The 27,498-nt window shown below is 46.3% G+C and overlaps 1 protein-coding gene across 1 annotated transcript in view; it reads right to left on the bottom strand.

The window, feature by feature from the left end:
* LOC120033247 (excitatory amino acid transporter 5-like) overlaps nt 1–24,301 on the bottom strand; it is a 37,818-nt gene extending 13,517 nt beyond the window's left edge. Inside the window, exons 1-8 of the mRNA XM_038979523.1 lie at nt 24,137–24,301; nt 20,507–20,586; nt 19,920–20,135; nt 16,559–16,812; nt 15,385–15,484; nt 14,578–15,006; nt 13,502–13,636; nt 13,270–13,384 (exon numbers count right to left, since the gene is read on the bottom strand). Of these exons, the coding sequence (XP_038835451.1) occupies nt 13,270–13,384; nt 13,502–13,636; nt 14,578–15,006; nt 15,385–15,484; nt 16,559–16,812; nt 19,920–20,135; nt 20,507–20,586; nt 24,137–24,301 (1,494 nt within the window). The remainder of the gene's footprint in view (nt 1–13,269; nt 13,385–13,501; nt 13,637–14,577; nt 15,007–15,384; nt 15,485–16,558; nt 16,813–19,919; nt 20,136–20,506; nt 20,587–24,136) is intronic.
* Nucleotides 24,302–27,498: the final 3,197 nt, after the last annotated feature.

The following is a 27,498-nucleotide window of genomic DNA, read 5'->3' as shown; positions in this document are numbered from 1 at the left end:
GTTAGGGCTGGGGTCAGTGTAAAGGTGGTATATAGTTGTATTGTAGAGGGGTTAGGGCTGGGGTCAGTGTAAAGGTGGTATATAGTTGTATTGTAGAGGGGTTAGGGCTGGGGTCAGTGTAAGGTGGTATGTAGTTGTATTGTAGAGGGTTAGGGCTGGGGTCAGTGTAAAGTGGATATAGTTTTGTATTGTAGAGGGTTAGGGCTGGGGTCAGTGTTAAGGTGGTATGTAGTTGTATTAGAGGGTTGGGCTGGGTCAGTGTAAAGGTGGTATATAGTTGTATTGTAGATGGGTTAGGGCTGGGGTCAGTGTAAGGTAGTATAGAGTTGATTGTATGTAGGGGTTAGGGCTGGGGTCAGTGTAAGGTAGTATATAGTTGTATTGTAGAGGGGTTAGGGCTGGGGACAGTGTAAAGGTGGTATATAGTTGTATTGTAGAGGGTTAGGGCTGGGTCAGTGTTAAGGTGGTATGTAGTTGTATTGTAGAGGGGTTAGGGCTGGGGTCAGTGTAAAGGTGGTATATATTGTATTGTAGATGGGTTAGGGCTGGGGTCAGTGTAAAGGTAGTATAGAGTTGTATTGTAGAGGGGTTAGGGCTGGGGTCGTGTAAGGTGGTATATAGTTGTATTGTAGAGGGGTTAGGGCTGGGGTCAGTGTTAAGGTGGTATGTAGTTGTATTGTAGAGGGGTTAGGGCTGGGGTCAGGTGTAAAGGTGTATAGAGTTGTATTGTAGAGGGGTTAGGGCTGGGGTCAGTGTAAAGGTGGTATATAGTTGTATTGTAGAGGGGTTAGGGCTGGGGTCAGTGTAAAGGTGGTATATAGTTGTATTGTAGAGGGGTTAGGGCTGGGGTTCAGTGTAAAGGTGGTATGTAGTTGTATTGTAGAGGGTTAGGGCTGGGGTCAGTGTAAAGGTGGTATAGTAGTTGTATTGTAGAGGGGTTAGGGCTGGGGTCAGTGTAAAGGTGGTATGTAGTTGTATTGTAGAGGGGTTAGGGCTGGGGTCAGTGTAAAGGTGGTATATAGTTGTATTGTAGAGGGGTTAGGCTGGGGTCAGTGTAAGGTGGTATATAGTTGTATTGTAGAGGGGTTAGGGCTGGGGTCAGTGTAAAGGTGGTATAGAGTTGTATTGTAGAGGGGTTAGGGCTGGGGTCAGTGTAAAGGTAGGTATATAGTTGTATTGTAGAGGGGTTAGGGCTGGGGTCAGTGGTAAAGGTGGTATATAGTTGTATTGTAGAGGGGTTAGGGCTGGGGTCAGTGTAAAGGTGGTATATAGTTGTATTGTAGAGGGTTAGGGCTGGGGTCAGTGTAAAGGTGTATATAGTTGTATTGTAGAGGGGTTAGGGCTGGGGTCAGTGTAAAGGTGGTATATAGTTGTATTGTAGAGGGGTTTAGGGCTGGGGTCAGTGTAAGGTAGGTATAGAGTTGTATTGTAGAGGGGTTAGGGCTGGGGTCAGTGTAAAGGTGGTATGTAAGTTGTATTGTAGAGGGTTAGGGCTGGGGTCAGTGTAAAGGTGGTATATAGTTGTATTGTAGAGGGGTTAGGGCTGGGGTCAGTGTAAAGGTGGTATATAGTTGTATTGTAGAGGGGTTAGGGGCTGGGGTCAGTGTAAAGGTGGTATGTAGTTGTATTGTAGAGGGGTTAGGGCTGGGGTCAGTGTAAAGGTGGTATTAGTTTGTATTGTAGAGGGGTTAGGGCTGGGGTCAGTGTAAAGTGGTATGTAGTTGTATTGTAGAGGGGTTAGGGCTGGGGTCAGTGTAAAGGTGGTATATAGTTGTATTGTAGAGGGGTTAGGGCTGGGGTCAGTGTAAAGGTGGTATGTAGTTGTATTGTAGAGGGGTTAGGGCTGGGGTCAGTGTAAAGGTGGTATATAGTTGTATTGTAGAGGGGTTAGGCTGGGGTCAGGTAAGGTGGTATGTAGTTGTATTGTAGAGGGGTTAGGGCTGGGGTCAGTGTAAAGGTGGTATATAGTTGTATTGTAGAGGGGTTAGGGCTGGGGTCAGTGTAAAGGTGGTATATAGTTGTATTGTAGAGGGGTTAGGGCTGGGGTCAGTGTAAAGGTGGTATATAGTTGTATTGTAGAGGGGTTAGGGCTGGGGTCAGTGTAAAGGTAGGTATATAGTTGTATGTAGAGGGGTTAGGGCTGGGGTCAGTGTAAAGGTGTATGTAGTTGTATTGTAGAGGGGTTAGGGCTGGGGTCAGTGTAAAGGTGGTATATAGTTGTATTGTAGAGGGGTTAGGGCTGGGGTCAGTGTAAAGGTGGTATATAGTTGTATTGTAGAGGGGTTAGGGCTGGGGTCAGTGTAAAGGTGGTAGAAGTTGTATTGTAGAGGGGTTAGGGCGGGGTCGTGTAGGTGGTCAGGTAGTATTGTAGAGGGTTAGGGCTGGTTCAGTGTAAGGTGGTATTAGTTGTATGTAGAGGGGTTAGGGCTGGGGTCAGTGTAAAGGTGGTATGTAGTTGTATTGTAGACGGGGGTTAGGGCTGGGGGTCAGTGTAAACGTGGTATGTAGTGTATTGTAGAGGGGGTTAGGGCTGGGGTCAGTGTAAAGGTGGTATATAGTTGTATTGTAGAGGGGTTAGGGCTGGGGTCAGTGTAAAGGTGGTATGTAGTTGTATTGTAGAGGGGTTAGGGCTGGGGTCAGTGTAAAGGTGGTATATAGTTGTATTGTAGAGGGGTTAGTGCTGGGGTCAGTGTAAAGGTGGTATGTAGTTGTATGGTAGAGGGGTTAGGGCTGGGGTCAGTGTAAAGGGGTATATAGTTGTATTGTAGGGGTTAGGGCTGGGGGTCAGTGTAAAGGTAGTATAGAGTTGTATTGTAGAGGGGTTAGGGCTGGGGTCAGTGTAAAGGTGGTTATATAGTTGTATTGTAGATGGGTTAGGGCTGGGGTCAGTGTAAAGGTAGTATAGAGTTGTATTGTAGAGGGGTTAGGGCTGGGGTCAGTGTAAAGGTAGTATATAGTTGTATTGTAGAGGGGTTAGGGCTGGGGTCAGTGTAAAGGTAGGTATAGTAGTTGTATTGTAGAGGGGTTAGGGCTGGGGTCAGTGTAAAGGTGGTATATAGTTGTATTGTAGAGGGGTTAGGGCTGGGGTCAGTGTAAGGTGGTATGTAGTTGTATTGTAGAGGGGTTAGGGCTGGGGTCAGTGTAAACGTGGTATGTAGTTGTATTGTAGAGGGGTTAGGGCTGGGGTCAGTGTAAAGGTGGTAATATAGTTGTATTGTAGAGGGGTTAGGGCTGGGGTCAGTGTAAAGGTGGTATGTAGTTGTATTGTAGAGGGGTTAGGGCTGGGGTCAGTGTAAAGGTGGTATATAGTTGTATTGTAGAGGGGTTAGGGCTGGGGTCAGTGTAAAGGTGGTATGTAGTTGTATTGTAGAGGGGTTAGGGCTGGGGTCAGTGTAAAGGTGGTATATAGTTGTATTGTAGAGGGGTTAGGGCTGGGGTCAGTGTAAAGGGTGGTATGTAGTTGTATTGTAGAGGGGTTAGGGCTGGGGTCAGTGTAAACGGTGGTATGTAGTTGTATTGTAGAGGGGTTAGGGCTGGGGTCAGTGTAAAGGTGGTATATAGTTGTATTGTAGAGGGGTTAGGGCTGGGGTCAGTGTAAAGGTGGTATGTAGTTGTATTGTAGAGGGGTTAGGGCTGGGGTCAGTGTAAAGGTGGTATATAGTTGTATTGTAGAGGGGTTAGTGCTGGGGTCAGTGTAAAGGTGGTATGTAGTTGTATTGTAGAGGGGTTAGGGCTGGGGTCAGTGTAAAGGTGGTATATAGTTGTATTGTAGAGGGGTTAGGGCTGGGGTCAGTGTAAAGGTAGTATAGAGTTGTATTGTAGAGGGGTTAGGGCTGGGGTCAGTGTAAAGGTGGTATATAGTTGTATTGTAGATGGGTTAGGGCTGGGGTCAGTGTAAAGGTAGTATAGAGTTGTATTGTAGAGGGGTTAGGGCTGGGGTCAGTGTAAAGGTAGTATATAGTTGTATTGTAGAGGGGTTAGGGCTGGGGTCAGTGTAAAGGTGGTATGTAGTTGTATTGTAGAGGGGTTAGGGCTGGGGTCAGTGTAAAGGTGGTATATAGTTGTATTGTAGAGGGGTTAGGGCTGGGGTCAGTGTAAAGGTGGTATGTAGTTGTATTGTAGAGGGGTTAGGGCTGGGGTCAGTGTAAACGTGGTATGTAGTTGTATTGTAGAGGGGTTAGGGCTGGGGTCAGTGTAAAGGTGGTATATAGTTGTATTGTAGAGGGGTTAGGGCTGGGGTCAGTGTAAAGGTGGTATGTAGTTGTATTGTAGAGGGGTTAGGGCTGGGGTCAGTGTAAAGGTGGTATATAGTTGTATTGTAGAGGGTTAGTGCTGGGGTCAGTGTAAAGGTGGTATGTAGTTGTATTGTAGAGGGGTTAGGGCTGGGGTCAGTGTAAAGGTGGTATATAGTTGTATTGTAGAGGGGTTAGGGCTGGGGTCAGTGTAAAGGTAGTATAGAGTTGTATTGTAGAGGGGTTAGGGCTGGGGTCAGTGTAAAGGTGGTATATAGTTGTATTGTAGATGGGTTAGGGCTGGGGTCAGTGTAAAGGTAGTATAGAGTTGTATTGTAGAGGGGTTAGGGCTGGGGTCAGTGTAAAGGTAGTATATAGTTGTATTGTAGAGGGGTTAGGGCTGGGGTCAGTGTAAAGGTGGTATATAGTTGTATTGTAGAGGGGTTAGGGCTGGGGTCAGTGTAAAGGTGGTATGTAGTTGTATTGTAGAGGGGTTAGGGCTGGGGTCAGTGTAAAGATGGTATATAGTTGTATTGTAGAGGGGTTAGGGCTGGGGTCAGTGTAAAGGTGGTATGTAGTTGTATTGTAGAGGGGTTAGGGCTGGGGTCAGTGTAAACGTGGTATGTAGTTGTATTGTAGAGGGGTTAGGGCTGGGGTCAGTGTAAAGGTGGTATATAGTTGTATTGTAGAGGGGTTAGGGCTGGGGTCAGTGTAAAGGTGGTATATAGTTGTATTGTAGAGGGGTTAGGGCTGGGGTCAGTGTAAAGGTGGTATGTAGTTGTATTGTAGAGGGGTTAGTGCTGGGGTCAGTGTAAAGGTGGTATATAGTTGTATTGTAGAGGGGTTAGTGCTGGGGTCAGTGTAAAGGTGGTATGTAGTTGTATTGTAGAGGGGTTAGGGCTGGGGTCAGTGTAAAGGTGGTATATAGTTGTATTGTAGAGGGGTTAGGGCTGGGGTCAGTGTAAAGGTAGTATAGAGTTGTATTGTAGAGGGGTTAGGGCTGGGGTCAGTGTAAAGGTGGTATATAGTTGTATTGTAGATGGGTTAGGGCTGGGGTCAGTGTAAAGGTAGTATAGAGTTGTATTGTAGAGGGGTTAGGGCTGGGGTCAGTGTAAAGGTAGTATTTAGTTGTATTGTAGAGGGGTTAGGGCTGGGGTCAGTGTAAAGGTGGTATATAGTTGTATTGTAGAGGGGTTAGGGCTGGGGTCAGTGTTAAGGTGGTATGTAGTTGTATTGTAGAGGGGTTAGGGCTGGGGTCAGTGTAAAGGTGGTATATAGTTGTATTGTAGATGGGTTAGGGCTGGGGTCAGTGTAAAGGTAGTATAGAGTTGTATTGTAGAGGGTTAGGGCTGGAGTCAGTGTAAAGGTGGTATATAGTTGTATTGTAGAGGGGTTAGGGCTGGGGTCAGTGTTAAGGTGGTATGTAGTTGTATTGTAGAGGGGTTAGGGCTGGGTCAGTGTAAAGGTGGTATAGAGTTGTATTGTAGAGGGGTTAGGGCTGGGGTCAGTGTAAAGGTGGTATATAGTTGTATTGTAGAGGGGTTAGGGCTGGGGTCAGTGTAAAGGTGGTATATAGTTGTATTGTAGAGGGGTTAGGGCTGGGTTCAGTGTAAGGTGGTATGTAGTTGTATTGTAGAGGGTTTAGGGCTGGGGTCATTGTAAAGGTGGTATATAGTTGTATTGTAGAGGGGTTAGGGCTGGGGTCAGTGTAAAGGTGGTATGTAGTTGTATTGCAGAGGGGTTAGGGCTGGGGTCAGTGTAAAGGTGGTATATAGTTGTATTGTAGAGGGGTTAGGGCTGGGGTCAGTGTAAAGGTGGTATGTAGTTGTATTGTAGAGGGGTTAGGGCTGGGGTCAGTGTAAAGGTGGTATATAGTTGTATTGTAGAGGGGTTAGGGCTGGGGTCAGTGTAAAGGTAGTATAGAGTTGTATTGTAGAGGGTTAGGGCTGGGGTCAGTGTAAAGGTGGTATATAGTTGTATTGTAGAGGGGTTAGGGCTGGGGTCAGTGTAAAGGTGGTATATAGTTGTATTGTAGAGGGGTTAGGGCTGGGGTCAGTGTAAAGGGGGTATATAGTTGTATTGTAGAGGGGTTAGGGCTGGGGTCAGTGTAAAGGTGGTATGTAGTTGTATTGTAGAGGGGTTAGGGCTGGGGTCAGTGTAAAGGTTGGTATATAGTTGTATTGTAGAGGGGTTAGGGCTGGGGTCAGTGTAAAGGTGGTATGTAGTTGTATTGTAGAGGGGTTAGGGCTGGGGTCAGTGTAAACGTGGTATGTAGTTGTATTGTAGAGGGGTTAGGGCTGGGGTCAGTGTAAAGGTGGTATATAGTTGTATTGTAGAGGGTTAGGGCTGGGGTCAGTGTAAAGGTGGTATGTAGTTGTATTGTAGAGGGGTTAGGGCTGGGGTCAGTGTAAAGGTGGTATATAGTTGTATTGTAGAGGGGTTAGTGCTGGGGTCAGTGTAAAGGTGGTATGTAGTTGTATTTTAGAGGGGTTAGGGCTGGGGTCAGTGTAAAGGTGGTATATAGTTGTATTGTAGAGGGGTTAGGGCTGGGGTCAGTGTAAAGGTAGTATATAGTTGTATTGTAGAGGGGTTAGGGCTGGGGTCAGTGTAAAGGTGGTATATAGTTGTATTGTAGAGGGTTAGGGCTGGGGTCAGTGTAAAGGTGGTATGTAGTTGTATTGTAGAGGGGTTAGGGCTGGGTCAGTGTAAAGGTGGTATATAGTTGTATTGTAGAGGGGTTAGGGCTGGGGTCAGTGTAAAGGTGGTATGTAGTTGTATTGTAGAGGGGTTAGGGCTGGGGTCAGTGTAAACGTGGTATGTAGTTGTATTGTAGAGGGGTTAGGGCTGGGGTCAGTGTAAAGGTGGTATATAGTTGTATTGTAGAGGGGTTAGGGCTGGGGTCAGTGTAAAGGTGGTATGTAGTTGTATTGTAGAGGGGTTAGGGCTGGGGTCAGTGTAAAGGTGGTATATAGTTGTATTGTAGAGGGGTTAGGGCTGGGGTCAGTGTAAAGGTAGTATATAGTTGTATTGTAGAGGGGTTAGTGCTGGGGTCAGTGTAAAGGTGGTATATAGTTGTATTGTAGAGTGGTTAGGGCTGGGGTCAGTGTAAAGGTGGTATGTAGTTGTATTGTAGAGGGGTTAGGGCTGGGGTCAGTGTAAAGGTGGTATATAGTTGTATTGTAGAGGGGTTAGGGCTGGGGTCAGTGTAAAGGTAGTATAGAGTTGTATTGTAGAGGGGTTAGGGCTGGGTCAGTGTAAAGGTGGTATATAGTTGTATTGTAGATGGGTTAGGGCTGGGGTCAGTGTAAAGGTAGTATAGAGTTGTATTGTAGAGGGGTTAGGGCTGGGGTCAGTGTAAAGGTGGTATATAGTTGTATTGTAGAGGGGTTAGGGCTGGGGTCAGTGTTAAGGTGGTATGTAGTTGTATTGTAGAGGGGTTAGGGCTGGGGTCAGTGTAAAGGTGGTATAGAGTTGTATTGTAGAGGGGTTAGGGCTGGGGTCAGTGTAAAGGTGGTATATAGTTGTATTGTAGAGGGGTTAGTGCTGCGGTCAGTGTAAAGGTGGTATGTAGTTGTATTGTAGAGGGGTTAGGGCTGGGGTCAGTGTAAAGGTGGTATATAGTTGTATTGTAGAGGGGTTAGGGCTGGGTTCAGTGTAAAGGTGGTATGTAGTTGTATTGTAGAGGGTTTAGGGCTGGGGTCAGTGTAAAGGTGGTATATAGTTGTATTGTAGAGGGGTTAGGGCTGGGGTCAGTGTAAAGGTAGTATATAGTTGTATTGTAGAGGGGTTAGGGCTGGGGTCAGTGTAAAGGTGGTATATAGTTGTATTGTAGAGGGGTTAGTGCTGCGGTCAGTGTAAAGGTGGTATGTAGTTGTATTGTAGAGGGGTTAGGGCTGGGGTCAGTGTAAAGGTGGTATATAGTTGTATTGTAGAGGGGTTAGGGCTGGGGTCAGTGTAAAGGTAGTATATAGTTGTATTGTAGAGGGGTTAGGGCTGGGGTCAGTGTAAAGGTGGTATGTAGTTGTATTGCAGAGGGGTTAGGGCTGGGGTCAGTGTAAAGGTGGTATATAGTTGTATTGTAGAGGGGTTAGGGCTGGGGTCAGTGTAAAGGTGGTATGTAGTTGTATTGTAGAGGGGTTAGGGCTGGGGTCAGTGTAAAGGTGGTATATAGTTGTATTGTAGAGGGGTTAGGGCTGGGGTCAGTGTAAAGGTGGTATGTAGTTGTATTGTAGAGGGTTTAGGGCTGGGGTCAGTGTAAAGGTGGTATATAGTTGTATTGTAGAGGGGTTAGGGCTGGGGTCAGTGTAAAGGTGGTATATAGTTGTATTGTAGAGGGGTTAGGGCTGGGGTCAGTGTAAAGGTAGTATATAGTTGTATTGTAGAGGGGTTAGGGCTGGGATCAGTGTAAAGGTAGTATAGAGTTGTATTGTAGAGGGGTTAGGGCTGGGGTCAGTGTAAAGGTAGTATATAGTTGTATTGTAGAGGGGTTAGGGCTGGGGTCAGTGTAAAGGTGGTATATAGTTGTATTGTAGAGGGGTTAGGGCTGGGGTCAGTGTAAAGGTGGTATATAGTTGTATTGTAGAGGGGTTAGGGCTGGGGTCAGTGTAAAGGTGGTATGTAGTTGTATTGTAGAGGGGTTAGGGCTGGGGTCAGTGTTAAGGTGGTATATAGTTGTATTGTAGAGGGGTTAGGGCTGGGGTCAGTGTAAAGGTGGTATGTAGTTGTATTGTAGAGGGGTTAGGGCTGGGGTCAGTGTAAAGGTGGTATATAGTTGTATTGTAGAGGGGTTAGGGCTGGGGTCAGTGTAAAGGTGGTATATAGTTGTATTGTAGAGGGGTTAGGGCTGGGGTCAGTGTAAAGGTGGTATGTAGTTGTATTGTAGAGGGGTTAGGGCTGGGGTCAGTGTAAGGTGGTATGTAGTTGTATTGTAGAGGGGTTAGGGCTGGGGTCAGTGTAAAGGTAGTATATAGTTGTATTGTAGAGGGGTTAGGGCTGGGGTCAGTGTAAAGGTGGTATGTAGTTGTATTGTAGAGGGGTTAGGGCTGGGGTCAGTGTAAAGGTAGTATATAGTTGTATTGTAGAGGGGTTAGGGCTGGGGTCAGTGTAAAGGTGGTATGTAGTTGTATTGTAGAGGGGTTAGGGCTGGGGTCAGTGTAACGGTGGTATATAGTTGTATTGTAGAGGGGTTAGGGCTGGGGTCAGTGTAAAGGTGGTATATAGTTGTATTGTAGAGGGGTTAGGGCTGGGGTCAGTGTAAAGGTGGTATGTAGTTGTATTGTAGAGGGGTTAGGGCTGGGGTCAGTGTAAAGGTGGTATAGAGTTGTATTGTAGAGTGGTTAGGGCTGGGGTCAGTGTAAACGTGGTATGTAGTTGTATTGTAGAGGGGTTAGGGCTGGGGTCGGTGTAAAGGTAGTATATAGTTGTATTGTAGAGGGTTTAGGGCTGGGGTCAGTGTAAAGGTGGTATATAGTTGTATTGTAGAGGGGTTAGGGCTGGGGTCGGTGTAAAGGTGGTATATAGTTGTATTGTAGAGGGGTTAGGGCTGGGGTCAGTGTAAAGGTGGTATATAGTTGTATTGTAGAGGGGTTAGGGCTGGGGTCAGTGTAAAGGTAGTATATAGTTGTATTGTAGAGGGGTTAGGGCTGGGGTCAGTGTAAAGGTGGTATAGAGTTGTATTGTAGAGGGGTTAGGGCTGGGGTCAGTGTAAAGGTGGTATATAGTTGTATTGTCGAGGGGTTAGGGCTGGGGTCAGTGTAAAGGTGGTATATAGTTGTATTGTAGAGGGGTTAGGGCTGGGGTCAGTGTAAAGGTGGTATATAGTTGTATTGTATAGGGGTTAGGGCTGGGGTCAGTGTAAAGGTGGTATAGAGTTGTATTGTAGAGGGGTTAGGGCTGGGGTCAGTGTAAAGGTGGTATATAGTTGTATTGTAGAGGGGTTAGGGCTGGGGTCAGTGTAAAGGTGGTATGTAGTTGTATTGTAGATGGGTTAGGGCTGGGGTCAGTGGAAAGGTGGTATGTAGTTGTATTGTAGAGGGGTTAGGGCTGGGGTCAGTGTAAAGGTAGTTTATAGTTGTATTGTAGAGGGGTTAGGGCTAGGGTCAGTGTAAAGGTAGTATATAGTTGTATTGTAGAGGGGTTAGGGCTGGGGTCAGTGTAAAGGTAGTATAGAGTTGTATTGTAGAAGGGTTAGGGCTGGGGTCAGTGTAAAGTTGGTATATAGTTGTATTGTAGAGGGGTTAGGGCTGGGGTCAGTATAAAGGTGGTATGTAGTTGTATTGTAGAGGGGTTAGGGCTGGGGTCAGTGTAAAGGTGGTATAGAGTTGTATTGTAGAGGGGTTAGGGCTGGGGTCAGTGTAAAGGTAGTATATAGTTGTATTGTAGAGGGGTTAGGGCTGGGGTCAGTGTAAAGGTGGTATGTAGTTGTATTGTAGAGGGGTTAGGGCTGGGGTCAGTGTAAAGGTGGTATATAGTTGTATTGTAGAGGGGTTAGGGCTGGGGTCAGTGTAAAGGTGGTATATAGTTGTATTGTAGAGGGGTTAGGGCTGGGGTCAGTGTAAAGGTGGTATATAGTTGTATTGTAGAGGGGTTAGGGCTGGGGTCAGTGTAAAGGTGGTATGTAGTTGTATTGTAGAGGGGTTAGGGCTGGGGTCAGTGTAAAGGTGGTATATAGTTGTATTGTAGAGGGGTTAGGGCTGGGGTCAGTGTAAAGGTGGTATATAGTTGTATTGTAGAGGGGTTAGGGCTGGGGTCAGTGTAAAGGTGGTATGTAGTTGTATTGTAGAGGGGTTAGGGCTGGGGTCAGTGTAAAGGTAGTATATAGTTGTATTGTAGAGGGGTTAGGGCTGGGGTCAGTGTAACGGTGGTATATAGTTGTATTGTAGAGGGGTTAGGGCTGGGGTCAGTGTAAAGGTGGTATGTAGTTGTATTGTAGAGGGGTTAGGGCTGGGGTCAGTGTAAAGGTGGTATATAGTTGTATTGTAGAGGGGTTAGGGCTGGGGTCAGTGTAAAGGTGGTATATAGTTGTATTGTAGAGGGGTTAGGGCTGGGGTCAGTGTAAAGGTGGTATGTAGTTGTATTGTAGAGGGGTTAGTGCTGCGGTCAGTGTAAAGGTGGTATGTAGTTGTATTGTAGAGTGGTTAGGGCTGGGGTCAGTGTAAAGGTGGTATGTAGTTGTATTGTAGAGGGGTTAGGGCTGGGGTCAGTGTAAAGGTGGTATGTAGTTGTATTGTAGAGGGGTTAGGGCTGGGGTCAGTGTAAAGGTGGTATATAGTTAGTTGTATTGTAGAGGGGTTAGGGCTGGGGTCAGTGTAAAGGTGGTATATAGTTGTATTGTAGAGGGGTTAGGGCTGGGGTCAGTGTAAAGGTGGTATGTAGTTGTATTGTAGAGGGGTTAGGGCTGGGGTCAGTGTAAAGGTGGTATATAGTTAGTTGTATTGTAGAGGGGTTAGGGCTGGGGTCAGTGTAAAGGTGGTATATAGTTGTATTGTAGAGGGGTTAGGGCTGGGGTCAGTGTAAAGGTGGTATGTAGTTGTATTGTAGAGGGGTTAGGGCTGGGGTCAGTGTTAAGGTGGTATATAGTTGTATTGTAGAGGGGTTAGGGACTGGGGTCAGTGTTAAGGTGGTATGTAGTTGTATTGTAGTGGGGTTAGGGCTGGGGTCAGTGTAAAGGTGGTATGTAGTTGTATTGTAGAGGGGTTAGGGCTGGGGTCAGTGTAAAGGTGGTATATAGTTGTATTGTAGAGGGGTTAGGGCTGGGGTCAGTGTAAAGGTGGTATATAGTTGTATTGTAGAGGGGTTAGGGCTGGGGTCAGTGTTAAGGTGGTATATAGTTGTATTGTAGAGGGGTTAGGGCTGGGGTCAGTGGAAAGGTAGTATATAGTTGTATTGTAGAGGGGTTAGGGCTGGGGTCAGTGTTAAGGTGGTATGTAGTTGTATTGTAGAGAGTTTAGGGCTGGGGTCAGTGTAAAGGTGGTATATAGTTGTATTGTAGAGGGGTTAGGGCTGGGGTCAGTGTTAAGGTGGTATATAGTTGTATTGTAGAGGGGTTAGGGCTGGGGTCAGTGTAAAGGTGGTATATAGTTGTATTGTAGAGGGGTTAGGGCTGGGGTCAGTGTTAAGGTGGTATATAGTTGTATTGTAGAGTGGTTAGGGCTGGGGTCAGTGTTAAGGTGGTATATAGTTGTATTGTAGAGGGGTTAGTGCTGGGGTCAGTGTAAAGGTGGTATATAGTTGTATTGTAGAGGGGTTAGGGCTGGGGTCAGTGTTAAGGTGGTATATAGTTGTATTGTAGAGGGGTTAGGGCTGGGGTCAGTGTTAAGGTGGTATATAGTTGTATTGTAGAGGGGTTAGGGCTGGGGTCAGTGTAAAGGTGGTATATAGTTGTATTGTAGAGGGGTTAGGGCTGGGGTCAGTGTTAAGGTGGTATGTAGTTGTATTGTAGAGGGGTTAGGGCTGGGGTCAGTGTAAACGTGGTATATAGTTGTATTGTAGAGGGGTTAAGGCTGGGGTCAGTGTAAAGGTGGTATGTAGTTGTATTGTAGAGGGGTTAGGGCTGGGGTCAGTGTAAAGGTGGTATATAGTTGTATTGTAGAGGGGTTAGGGCTGGGGTCAGTGTAAAGGTGGTATGTAGTTGTATTGTAGAGGGGTTAGGGCTGGGGTCAGTGTAAAGGTGGTATGTAGTTGTATTGTAGAGGGGTTAGGGCTGGGGTCAGTGTAAAGGTGGTATGTAGTTGTATTGTAGAGGGGTTAGGGCTGGGGTCAGTGTAAAGGTGGTATATAGTTGTATTGTAGAGGGGTTAGGGCTGGGGTCAGTGTAAAGGTGGTATATAGTTGTATTGTAGAGGGGTTAGGGCTGGGGTCAGTGTTAAGGTGGTATGTAGTTGTATTGTAGAGGGTTTAGGGCTGGGGTCAGTGTTAAGGTGGTATATAGTTGTATTGTAGAGGGGTTAGGGACTGGGGTCAGTGTTAAGGTGGTATGTAGTTGTATTGTAGAGGGGTTAGTGCTGGGGTCAGTGTAAAGGTGGTATAGAGTTGTTACCCGGGCAGAGTTAGCATTTGACTCCCTCCTCTCAAAGTCCTTCTTACAGAGGTGACACATGATGCCTGCAGCCAAGGCGTCTCCCAACACATTGATCATGGTCCGGAAACGATCCCTGCCAGACACAACCAACAGAGGGAACTTAGATGTACTGTTTAAAGTATCTATGGTTGGGTTCTGTCAGATGGCCACAGGACTCAGTCCACAAACACTCTCACGGTCAGACACTTACAGGACCCAGTCGATGGCCACGATCAGTGTGATGTCAGCGGGCGGCAGCCCCACAGAGGTCAAGACGATCACCATGGTAACCAGGCCCGCCTGCGGAATCCCAGCAGCCCCGATACTGGCCGCTGTTGCTGTGATACTGAAGAAACAAGAGCAGGGTCAGGGTGTGTGTGTGTGGTTGCTATGATACTGAAGAAACAAGAGCAGGGTCAGGGTGTGTGTGTGTGGTTGCTATGATACTGAAGAAACAAGAGCAGGGTCAGGGTGTGTGTGTGTGGTTGCTATGATACTGAAGAAACAAGAGCAGGGTCAGGGTGTGTGTGTGTGGTTGCTATGATACTGAAGAAACAAGAGCAGGGTCAGTGTGTGTGTGTGTGGTTGCTATGATACTGAAGAAACAAGAGCAGGGGCAGGGTGTGTGTGTGTGGTTGCTATGATACTGAAGAAACAAGAGCAGGGTCAGGGTGTGTGTGTGTGGTTGCTATGATACTGAAGAAACAAGAGCAGGGTCAGGGTGTGTGTGGTTGCTATGATACTGAAGAAACAAGAGCAGGGTCAGGGTGTGTGTGTGGTTGCTGTGATACTGAAGAAACAAGAGCAGGGTCAGGGTGTGTGTGTGTGGTTGCTATGATACTGAAGAAACAAGAGCAGGGTCAGGGTGTGTGTGTGGTTGCTGTGATACTGAAGAAACAAGAGCAGGGTCAGAGTGTGTGTGTGTGGTTGCTATGATACTGAAGAAACAAGAGCAGGGTCAGGGTGTGTGTGTGTGGTTGCTATGATACTGAAGAAACAAGAGCAGGGTCAGGGTGTGTGTGTTTGGTTGCTGTGATACTGAAGAAACAAGAGCAGGGTCAGGGTGTGTGTGTGTGGTTGCTATGATACTGAAGAAACAAGAGCAGGGTCAGGGTGTGTGTGTTTGGTTGCTATGATACTGAAGAAACAAGAGCAGGGTCAGGGTGTGTGTGTTTGGTTGCTGTGATACTGAAGAAACAAGAGCAGGGTCAGTGTGTGTGTGTGGTTGCTGTGACAGAAAGTAACTAAGAGAGTAACAGAGAGAGCTCTTGTGTAGACAGTCCTGACCTGATGGTGACCAGCTGACCAAAGTCCAGTTCGTACTCGTTGACCTGAGCGATAAAAATGGCTGCCACGGCCTCGTAGAGGGCTGTCCCGTCCATGTTGATGGTGGCTCCCACTGGAAGGACAAACCTGGCGATCTGTCTGTCCACTCCACAGTTCTCCAATAGACATTTCATGGTGATGGGCAGGGTGGCGGAACTGGAGGAGGTTGCCAGGGCGATGACCAGAGCCTGTAGCAGGCCTCTGATGTAGGTGAAGGGGTTTTTGCGTGTGATTACAAAGTAGAAGAGCGGCAGCAGGATGAGTCCGTGGACAAACAGGCCGGCTAACACTGTGATGAAGTACATCCCCAGCTTCTCTCCCAGGTGGGCGGGGTCATGCATGTCCAGGATCTTCCCTGCTACCAGGAACACAATGCCGAAAGGGAAATACCTGGAAAAAGATCAATAAATTATAAATACCTCAAAATAAATGAGGCAAGCAAGCAACTTAGTTACTTGTGATTCTGTCTCTGTCCACCAGGCGTTGTCATGTCCCCTGAGCTTTGGGCTTCCTAAGAACTCAAGCAGCTTTGGGTTAACCTGGCTCACCTTGATGACCTGCCACACCTGAAATGCAGACATATACTGAGCTAATGACTAAGGGGGAGGGGGAGGGGGGAGGGAGGAAGATGTGTTGGTGAGATCCACTTCTAATCTCAATCTAAATGAATCCTCCCATTCTCAATCCTCCAGATCAAGATTACCAGACCTTTACATGTGAAGGAGAGTTCAGACAGGTGACTTTGCTGTGTGTGTCCCAACAACTCACCACATGGCAGCATTGATGATCTTCATAACACACTCGTTGACACACTGACACACATTGACCAATGGAGCGCCTCTCTCGCCCATCTTCCCCAGGAGCAGGCCTGCACAGAGAAAACACACAGGGTCAGAAGCAGGCCTGCACAGAGAAAACACACAGGGTCAGAAGCAGGCCTGCACAGAGAAAACACACAGGGTCAGGAGCAGGCCTGCACAGAGACAACACACAGGGTCAGAAGCAGGCCTGCACAGAGAAAACACACAGGGTCAGAAGCAGGCCTGCACAGAGAAAACACACAGGGTCAGAAGCAGGCCTGCACAGAGAAAACACACAGGGTCAGAAGCAGGCCTGCACAGAGAAAACACACAGGGTCAGGAGCAGGCCTGCACAGAGAAAACACACAGGGTCAGGAGCAGGCCTGCACAGAGAAAACACACAGGGTCAGGAGCAGGCCTGCACAGAGAAAACACACAGGGTCAGGAGCAGGCCTGCACAGAGAAAACACACAGGGTCAGGAGCAGGCCTGCACAGAGAAAACACACGGGGTCAGGAGCAGGCCTGCACAGAGAAAACACACAGGGTCAGGAGCAGGCCTGCACAGAGAAAACACACAGGGTCAGGAGCAGGCCTGCACAGAGAAAACACACAGGGTCAGAAGCAGGCCTGCACAGAGAAAACACACAGGGTCAGGAGCAGGCCTGCACAGAGAAAACACACAGGGTCAGGAGCAGGCCTGCACAGAGAAAACACACAGGGTCAGGAGCAGGCCTGCACAGAGAAAACACACAGGGTCAGAAGCAGGCCTGCACAGAGAAAACACACAGGGTCAGAAGCAGGCCTGCACAGAGAAAACACACAGGGTCAGGAGCAGGCCTGCACAGAGAAAACACACAGGGTCAGGAGCAGGCCTGCACAGAGAAAACACACAGGGTCAGAAGCAGGCCTGCACAGAGAAAACACACAGGGTCAGGAGCAGGCCTGCACAGAGAAAACACACAGGGTCAGGAGCAGGCCTGCACAGAGAAAACACACAGGGTCAGAAGCAGGCCTGCACAGAGAAAACACACAGGGTCAGAAGCAGGCGTGATTGGAAGGGCGTCTGTGTGTACTCGTGTATCCAGTGTGTCATTTGTGTGTGTTCATTCATGCATACTGTATGTGTGTGTGTGTGTCTCACCCATAGTAGCAGAGAAGATGACAATCCCCAGTACGTTCATGCCAGAGCTGTGGCCAGGGACGATCTTGTACTTGATGTCTGGAGCTGGGGTGATCTCCAGGAAGACAGGGTGGCCCAGCTGAGGGTTGTTGTGGTCGGGCATCACGTAGACGTAGTTGGCCTGGGACTCCACCAAACTGGAGGCCACTATGGGCACCAGGTCTGTACGGTACTGTTGAAATGTTGCCTCTATCAGATTGGAGGGAATCATATTCCTGTCAAAGGGAGAATAACCTGTAAACCATAAAGTCTACAACATTATTGGATATGATTGGAGTTATTCCCTGAGTAATGGGGTTGATAATAAAACTGTTTATATGATGTGTGATGTTGTATTGTCATATATGATTTGTTCCGATTTTTTAAGTGGAATCTCTACCTTCAGGTGGACAATCTATTCTATTCTGCTGACCCTGTGTTCCGGTAGCCCTGTCCTGTCACACTGAGCATATAACATGTCAGAAGGTTGGGGTATCTGCTTTCTGTTATCGTCTCAATTTTATCCTGAGTAGGGTCAATTTCTCCTGGTCCGGCCAGAAGCCAAGAGGTCCCCTGTCTCAGAAAGACGTAACAAGACCCTGGACAGAGAGCATGCTGGCAGATACTCATAGACTTCCAGTCATTGTGCTAACGCTGGTTAGCGTTGGCTTGTGAAACGACCTCTTCCTTCATAATGGACACAGAGACATAAAATGGTATCCACGAGTTCATCTGACTCTGGGGATGTAGATAAAGGGCCTCATTGCCAAAATCCAGAAGTATCCCTTTAAGCTGTCAACCAAACCACAAAACTTGTAGATAGACACAAGAAAACCAAAAGGTTACATTTCCCAAAAGCCAAAGTCGTTGCTCTGACTAGGGTCGTTGTTGACCAAAAGACTTCTCTTCATAGTTGGTCTCGTATTCTCTTGCAACGTCAGTATGTTTCAGCTGTTCTGCAGTCTTCCTAATTAGCGTGTCGAAATAATAAAGTTGTAAGAATGATGTCACAATGTGGTAACATCACCAGGCTGGTTGCCTGTGTTGGTGGTTAAGAGTCCTCATCATTAGGAGTCCTGATGTATTCATAAAGGATCATGATACAGCCACTGCTCCGGGGCCAGTCAGCCTATCAGACGTGTGGCAAATGATCTAAAGCACCTCTGACAGTCATACAGCCTACATCCGCCCGCAGGTACACAGCTTTCACTAAAAATACCCATAATCCTCTGGGCTTTGGAGGATTCTTCACACGGAGGGCTAAGCCACTGCCGATCCTCGACCTCCCTGCAGTGTGTTCTGGGCAAAGCATTTAGGACACGGTGTGTTCTGAGAAGATAGAGACTTAGTCGTCACTGGGGTACGTTGAGCCAAAGGGGTAAGTCGAGCCACCCTTGTTTCTAGGAAACCATGCAAAAAATGTATAATTTGACCAAATATTTAGGATGTCATGATTTTATGGAATCTGTGAAGGATTTTGGAAAATGGATTTTCACCAAGTCAAATTAATGTATTGTGTTAGAGGTTTCATAATGCTTGCATTATTGTTGGAATATGAGGTAACAACAGGGCCTGGTCTATGTTAAAAGAGTTTTAAAAAGTACAGTGTTAATTAGGTGTTAAGCCTGTGTTAAAAGATGCTTAAAATGATCAAAATATTTGATTGTGTTGGGTTAGGGTTAGGGTTATGGTTAGGGTTAGGGTTGAATTGTGTTGAATTGTGTTTGGGAAATAAAGATAGACATGGTAGTATCTTTAATAAGGTAGTGGTAATTTTTCATTCAGTAGAGAAATTTGTAGGCGGCTTAACTTACCCCCATACCCAGGGTAAGTTGTGCCAAGAGACCACTTTGTTTTGGAAAAGCTCTGTTTTTCCAGGGATACCTGCTGAAATATATGTAGATACAGTATCTTTGTTAGAGATAATGATGTATTTCCCTAGACTGAGTGATACTGAATGTAAAAAATGGCTCAACTTGCCCCACTCTCCCCCAATGATGCCTATTATTAACATGGAGGGTTGACTTGTTTCAGAAGTGAATGTGAACAATATAACCAGTAGAAATGTGCAAATCCCTCAAGCCACGTGAGCTAAATGACCTTGTACTGGTGTTGCTGTTTTAAATGCTATTTACGACCTAAAGACCCCTACTTAATACACACTTCCAGGTAGCTGTATTTAGCTATACTAGGGGGACTGGGGTGGACTGGAGTTCAGTGGTTCTGTACTGGTTTACTGGTTTAAAATGATTAAATCCACACAGAACCACAACACTGCTGGTAACAAAAAAAGAACAGATCTGATTCCTTGAAGAGTCAGTATTAGCAGGCTATTTAGCGAGCAGGGTCTTAACATCCCTCATGGGACGAGATTCCAGATTTCCACAAGGCTCAGGCAACAGATTCTGACTGCTCTGCTAACACGGACGTTTGAAAGAATCAAATATTTTAGATTTGATTCTTCCTGTCGGGGTTTGTGTGGATTAACCCATAAATAAACCAGCCAATCAGTGAACTTAGTGAACTCCAGTTTTCCTCAGCTAAGTATAAACCATAAAGGTTTTGTAGGCCTGGGATTCAACAAAAGGCGCGTTGTATACAAGCGCATTGCATTATGGAAAAATGCGCCTTGTAAAGGCAAGTTTCCTGACGTTGGTGGATATTGCATTCATGGTAAACACTGCGGATTCCAGCTCAAGCATAAATTACCTTTAAAAGTCACGAGCAATGGGCTTGTCCAACGTGCCTTTGATTGAATCCCCAACCTGGTCTCAGAGCATTTCGTATTATTCTGTACGTAAATCCGGGACAGACCATGTAGTATGATATGTTACGTTTTGTAACGTATGTATTCATTTGTGGATGTCCAACACCCATTTGGTATGATATGCTACGAATACAATTTGTATTATGTGTTACGAATTTGTAAAAAGTATGATATGTTACAAAATTCTAGCAAGGTGGCAAGGTGGCTAATTTTAGCTAGCTGGCTAACGTTAGCTAGGCTAGGGGTTAGCGGTTAAGGTTAGGGTTAAGTTTAGGAGTTAGGTTAAAAGGTTAAGGTTAGGTTTACGATTTGGGGAAGAGTTAGCTAAAAGGGTTAAGGATGAAAAGATGGGTGCTAAACATCTTAGACTGACTAAAGACAGGAAATTCAGGAATCTGGTACAGCCAACTACTGATACAGGCAATGTGTCTGTTGACCATGCTATTCTAATATGCCACTCAAATACTTCAACATGTGTATGTGCACACGTGTGCATTTGTGTGCGTGTGTCTGTCCGTGCGTGTTTGCATGCGTGCGTCCGTGTGTGCGTAAATGCTTGCTTGTGTGCATACGTACCTGATGAGGTCCAGCAGAGCGTCAGCAGAAGTCATAACGGGCCCTGACCCTCCTCTGTGCCCGTCCTTCTCTGTGCCCGTACCAGGGTGGATGACCAGCACCAGGATGATGCCGACGATGACAGCGATGAAGGTGGTCCACAGGTAGTAGGTGATGGTTAGCACCCCCAGCCGCCCGCTGGCCTTAGTGTCCATGGCTGACAGCCCCGACATCAGACTGGCCACGGAGTTAGGATTCAGAGAGCATTCAGTTAATGTTGTGTTTTATTCGAATTCAGAGAGTATTCTGATAGCATTCTATTTAATCAGCTATTTCATTTAGCGCTTTTTTCCGTTAGAATGCTATGAATGCTCTCGGAGTTCTATTTCATCAGGATTCGTACAGCATTCTGATAGCATTCTGTTTCTTTAGAACTCCTAGAGTATTCATTTAGTGTTGTATTCCATTAGAATCCATCGAGTATTCGATTAGCATTTTATTCCATTATAATGTATCGAGCGTTCTATTGAAGTAGCATGGGTTGTGGTGTAGACCAGAGAGAAGAGCAGTAGGGACATGGGGAACAGACAGTAGTGATGATGTGTTACCTGGACGTGATGAGAGGCAGGATCAGCATCTTCAACATCCTCATTAGCAGTTCTCCAGGGAACGAGAAGTAGATCTTAGCCTGGAAAGGGGAGACACACAGCACTCTGGGTCAGGGGACATGCTGTACATGGCAGACCTGGGGCAAATACATACAGTTGGTAAAATACTTTCAAATACATGAGGTGTGCAACGTTTGCACTTTAGGGACTATTCTATTGGTTCCATTGTACCAGGCCAGCTAAGTCAAACCCCCTTCTTGGTCTGGTGCATGGTGTGTTATATATTTTTGGTTTTACATTGTGTTACATGATTTTCCATGACTAATAAAGTTCAATCAATCAATCATTCTCAGGTGACGTGCTTTCCCATTGGGCTATGCTTGATACTGTGTATTTGTTGACAGGTTGAGGTTAGCGGGGAAGCAGATTACAATAGTGCGTCAGATAATTAGAAGCTGCTGACCCATTAATCCACTACTGAAATAGTGGATGTCAAGGGTTGGATCACCATGGCTACTATTGACCCAGGTAGAGCAGTTGAGAAGTCCAGCCTCTAATAGCTGAATCACTACTGTATAACTGGCATGTGCAGGTTATGGTTCAGTTGATATTGTTGCATTGCATCTGTTCTGAATTCAATACAGCAGTTATCAATCTGCAGTCAGAGTAGTTTCCCATGTCAACAATATGGTACAAGTTTTGTGAGTCAGGGTTTTATGTGTTGTGAAAGTGTCTTGCTGGTCACTCTCTCTTTAGTCTCTGTCTGCACTATGCCAGTGTAAGGCCCTCTCAACCAACCCCTCAGTGGTTTACTATCCCTCTGTCTAAGACCCAAAGCCCTCAGTGTTAACAATATCCCCCTGTCTAAGACCCAGAGCCCTCAGTGTTAACACTATCCCCCTGTCTAAGACCCAGAGCCCTCAGTGTTAACACTATCATCCTGTCTAAGACCCAAAGCCCTCAGTGTTAACACTATCACCCTGTCTAAGACCCAGAGCCCTCTGTGTTAACACTATCACCCTGTCTAAGACCCAGAGCCCTCAGTGTTAACACTATCACCCTGTCTAAGACCCAGAGCCCTCAGTGTTAACACTATCACCCTGTCTAAGACCCAGAGCCCTCAGTGTTAACACTATCCCCCTGTCTAAGACCCAGAGCCCTCAGTGTTAACACTATCCCCCTGTCTAAGACCCAAAGCCCTCTGTGTTAACACTATCCCCCTGTCTAAGACCCAAAGCCCTCAGTGTTAACACTATCCCCCTGTCTAAGACCCAGAGCCCTCTGTGTTAACACTATCCCTCTGTCTAAGACCCAAAGCCCTCAGTGTTAACACTATCCCCCTGTCTAAGACCCAGAGCCCTCAGTGTTAACACTATCCCCCTGTCTAAGACCCAAAGCCCTCTGTGTTAACACTATCCCCCTGTCTAAGACCCAAAGCCCTCAGTGTTAACACTATCCCCCTGTCTAAGACCCAGAGCCCTCTGTGTTAACACTATCCCCCTGTCTAAGACCCAAAGCCCTCAGTGTTAACACTATCCCTCTGTCTAAGACCCAGAGCCCTCTGTGTTAACACTATCCCTCTGTCTAAGACCCAAAGCCCTCTGTGTTAACACTATCCCCCTGTCTAAGACCCAAAGCCCTCAGTGTTAACACTATCCCCCTGTCTAAGACCCAGAGCCCTCAGTGTTAACACTATCACCCTGTCTAAGACCCAAAGCCCTCTGTGTTAACACTATCCCCCTGTCTAAGACCCAGAGCCCTCAGTGTTAACACTATCCCCCTGTCTAAGACCCAGAGCCCTCAGTGTTAACACTATCCCCCTGTCTAAGACCCAAAGCCCTCTGTGTTAACACTATCCCCCTGTCTAAGACCCAAAGCCCTCTGTGTTAACACTATCCCTCTGTCTAAGACCCAGAGCCCTCAGTGTTAACACTATCCCCCTGTCTAAGACCCAAAGCCCTCTGTGTTAACACTATCACCCTGTCTAAGACCCAGAGCCCTCAGTGTTAACACTATCATCCTGTCTAAGACCCAGAGCCCTCAGTGTTAACACTATCATCCTGTCTAAGACCCAAAGCCCTCTGTGTTAACACTATCCCCCTGTCTAAGACCCAAAGCCCTCTGTGTTAACACTATCACCCTGTCTAAGACCCAGAGCCCTCAGTGTTAACACTATCATCCTGTCTAAGACCCAAAGCCCTCAGTGTTAACACTATCACCCTGTCTAAGACCCAAAGCCCTCTGTGTTATCACTATCATCCTGTCTAAGACCCAGAGCCCTCAGTGTTAACACTATCCCCCTGTCTAAGACCCAAAGCCCTCAGTGTTAACACTATCACCCTGTCTAAGACCCAGAGCCCTCAGTGTTAACACTATCACCCTGTCTAAGACCCAGAGCCCTCAGTGTTAACACTATCCCCCTGTCTAAGACCCAGAGCCCTCTGTGTTAACACTATCATCCTGTCTAAGACCCAAAGCCCTCAGTGTTAACACTATCACCCTGTCTAAGACCCAGAGCCCTCAGTGTTAACACTATCATCCTGTCTAAGACCCAGAGCCCTCAGTGTTAACACTATCATCCTGTCTAAGACCCAGAGCCCTCTGTGTTAACACTATCATCCTGTCTAAGACCCAGAGCCCTCAGTGTTAACACTATCACCCTGTCTAAGACCCAGAGCCCTCAGTGTTAACACTATCACCCTGTCTAAGACCCAGAGCCCTCTGTGTTAACACTATCCCCCTGTCTAAGACCCAGAGCCCTCAGTGTTAACACTATCCCCCTGTCTAAGACCCAGAGCCCTCAGTGTTAACACTATCCCCCTGTCTAAGACCCAGAGCCCTGTGTGTTAACACTATCCCTCTGTCTAAGACCCAGAGCCCTGTGTGTTAACACTATCCCCCTGTCTAAGACCCAGAGCCCTGTGTGTTAACACTATCCCCCTGTCTAAGACCCAGAGCCCTCAGTGTTAACACTATCACCCTGTCGAAGACCCAGAGCCCTCTGTGTTAACAATATCCCCCTGTCTAAGACCCAGAGCCCTGTGTGTTAACACTATCCCCCTGTCTAAGACCCAGAGCCCTCAGTGTTAACACTATCCCTCTGTCTAAGACCCAGAGCCCTGTGTGTTAACACTATCCCCCTGTCTAAGACCCAGAGCCCTCAGTGTTAACACTATTCCCCTGTCTAAGACCCAGAGCCCTCAGTGTTAACACTATCCCCCTGTCTAAGACCCAGAGCCCTCAGTGTTAACACTATCCCCTTGTCTAAGACCCAGAGCCCTCTGTGTTATCACTATCCCCCTGTCTAAGACCCAGAGCCCTCTGTGTTAACACTATCCCCCTGTCTAAGACCCAGAGCCCTCAGTGTTAACAATATCCCCCTGTCTAAGACCCAAAGCCCTCTGTGTTAACACTATCCCCCTGTCTAAGACCCAGAGCCCTCTGTGTTAACACTATCCCCCTGTCTAAGACCCAGAGCCCTCTGTGTTAACACTATCATCCTGTCTAAGACCCAGAGCTCATCTCATCTCTCTGTAGAATGCCTGAGTGCTATAAACCTTAGGCCCACTAGAACCAAAACCTTGTTGCATGGCTCAATAGCTGTGTGTGTGTGTGTGCGCGCCTCCGTACCTGCGTGGAGAGGTTGAAGCTGCGGAGGGAGAAGCCGAGCACACAGCCAGAAACCACGGCGATGACCGAGAGCGTCAGCAACCCGTTGCGTTTACAGTAGCCCTTGATGTACGCCCAAACCTTCACAGAGACCATGCTCTTTATAATGTGCTTTATACACTCCATCCTGAGGCCCAGTTACTCCACGGGCTGAAGGAAAGAGAGGAGTGAAGAGATAGGCCCGGTGGCCCAAGGTCCTGCCTTACGTCTAGTCAATGAATGATTCCCAAACCGGTGGGTCGCGAGTCACTGGTGGGTCCCTCCTGATTCCATTTAGGTCCCTGTTCAGTATCCTGTCCTGGCTTGAAATATGTCTCTAGTCCTCCTTGACGGTTCACAAAAAAACTCCAAAAGCTTTAAGTGGATTCCCGCTCTAAAAGGTTCATGTGGTGAGTCAAGGCAATGAAATCACTAAGGACCGATCCCGGCCATTGCAGAAACTAAAGGATAGCTGTCGATGCAGCAGGACTGGCTATCTGTACGTCCAACCAGAGAGTCAGCCAGTCAAACACCTTCTGATCTAAACGGCTGTCAGAGAAGAAGTGGACAAAGTAAGTCTCTGTAAACCTCCGTCTCCTTCAGGAGATTAAGCCCTTGAAAATAATGCTTCCTATAGACTCAGGCACACAGACACACACACACACACACACACACACACACACACAGACACACACACACACACACACACACACACACACACACACACACACACACACACACACACACACACACACACACACACACACACACACACACACACACACACACGGCATTAGCAGGTTCTAGGTCAGTAGCAGTCTCTGACACTGAGGTCTCACTCCCATTAATAACCCATTATGTCTTATTACCACTGACTGACTAGGAACTTACTTTATTCAGCAAGAATCAGGACTGTCAGTTAATTTCAATAATTATTTAAAAAGTTGACCCCGCCTGAAAATAACAGTTGTCAAAGTCCTGAATGACTATTTAACAGTGAGGTACGTTGATATGAAAATCAAGCATTTACAGTGCCTTCGGAATGTATTCAGACCCCTTGACTTTTTCCACATTTTGCCACATTACAGCCTTACTCTAAAATGGATTATACATTTTTTTTTCTCATCAATCAACACACAATATCCCAATAATAACAAAGCGAAAACTGTTCTTAAATGGAAGAAGTTTGGAACCACCAAGACTCTTCCTAGAGCTGGCTGCCTGGCCAAATTGAGCAATCAGGGGAGAAGGGCCTTGGTCAGGGAGGTGACTAAGAACCCGATGGTCACTCTGACAGAGCTCCAGAGTTCCTCTGTGGAGATGGGAGAACCTTCCAGAAGGACAACCATCCCTGCAGCACTTCACAAATCAGGCCTTTATGGTAAAGTGGCCAGACTGAAGCCACTCCTCAGTAAAAGGCACATGACAGCCCACTTGGAGTTTGCCAAAAGGCATCTAAAGGACTCTCAGACCATGAGAAACAAGACTCTCTGGTCTGATGAAACCAGTATTGAACTATTTGGCCTGAATGCCAAGCGTCACGTCTGAAGGAAACCTGGGACCATCCCTTCCGTGAGGCATGGTGGTGGCAGCATCATGCTGTGGGGATGTTTTTCAGCGACAGTGACTGGGAGACTAGTCAGGATCAAGGGAAAGATGAATGGAGCAAAGTATAGAGAGATCCTTGATGAAAACCTGCTCCAGAGCTCTCAGGACCTAGGGTGTAGGTTTTACCTTCCAACAGGTCAACGACCCTAAGCACACAGCCAAGACAACGCAAGAGTGGCTTCGTGACAATTCTCTGAATGTCCTTGAGTGGCCCAACCAGAGCTCGGACTTGAACCGGATCAAACATCTTTGAAGAAACCTGAAAATAGCTGTGCAGCAACGCTCCCCATCCAACCTGACAGAGCTTGAGAGGATCTGCAGAGAAGACTGGGGGAAACTCCCCATATACAGGTATGCCAAGCTTGTAGCATCATACCCGAGAGGACTTGAGGTTGTAATTGCAGCCAAAGGAGCTTCAACAATATACTGCGTAAAAGGTATGAATACTTATGTAAATGTTATATTTCAGTTTTTTTATTTCTATATATTTGCAAACATTTCTAAACACCTGTTTTTACTTTGTCATTATGAGGTATTGTGTGTAGATTGATGAGGGAATAAAAAAACAAAAACATTTTAGGATAAGGCCGTAACCTAACAAAATGAAATACTTTCCAAATGCACTGTAGGCCTTATGAATGGTTTGTGAAGGATTAAAGTAACATCCACTACAGCTAAAACAATCAAACAAAACATTGCAACACTTTGGAAGCTAAATCAAGACAGCCAATCAAAAAAAGCAACACTGATCCTTATTGGGCTCCTCAGTTGTATCTCTACAGGAATCTTTAACCCTATACTGGAAAAAACAACTGATTAACATGTTTTAATCCTTCCCCTCTACCATTGGTGAAGGATGTTCCTTAGTTGTGTGTTGTTGCCAAAGCTTAGTGATTATTTATCCTCGTCGGTCTATTCAGGGCCCACAGGTGCTTCTACCAGCAGGTATAATGTCAGGACTTAAAGGGATTGCCTGCTGGCTGCTAGCACTAAACAGTATGGCAGCTGCATACATGGTGGGTCTGTGTGTATGTAAGTCTAAGTCGGCGGGTGTGTGTGTGTGTGTGTGTGTGTGTGTGTGTGTGTGTGTGTGTGTGTGTGTGTGTGTGTGTGTGTGTGTGTGTGTGTGTGTGTGTGTGTGTGTGTCAGTATAGGCGTGATAGAAGGATATACATGTAAACAGAGCTGAAAAGTGAGCAGGAATATATAAATACTTATGGTAATATATTAATGGTAACATATACATGGAAACAGGAGTAATAGTGACCAGTAACAGGATAAATAGATAGATACTAATGATAATATATACATGTAAACAGGAGTAATAGTGACCAGTAACAGGATAAATAGATACTAATGGTAATATATACATGTAAACAGGAGTAATAGTACAAAGTACAAAAAAGTATGAATGTATGTACTTGTAAGTCGCTCTGGATAAGAGCGTCTGCTAAATGACTTAAATGTAATGTAAATGTAGATACTAATGATAATATATACATGTATACAGGAATAATAGTGACCAGTAACAGGGTAAATAGATACTAATGGTAATATATACATGTAAACAGGAATAATAGTGACCGATAACAGGATAAATAAATAGATACTAATGGTAATATATACATGTAAACAGGAATAATAGTGACCAGTAACAGGGTAAATAGATAGATAATAATGGTAATATATACATGTAAACAGGAGTAATAGTGACCAGTAACAGGATAAGTAGATAG

This window comes from Salvelinus namaycush, chromosome 40 (genome assembly GCF_016432855.1).
Source record: "Salvelinus namaycush isolate Seneca chromosome 40, SaNama_1.0, whole genome shotgun sequence".
NCBI classification, from domain to species: Eukaryota; Metazoa; Chordata; class Actinopteri; order Salmoniformes; family Salmonidae; genus Salvelinus; species Salvelinus namaycush.
Note: the sequence above shows the minus strand (reverse complement) of the source record. Positions and strands in the feature narration are given on the sequence as shown.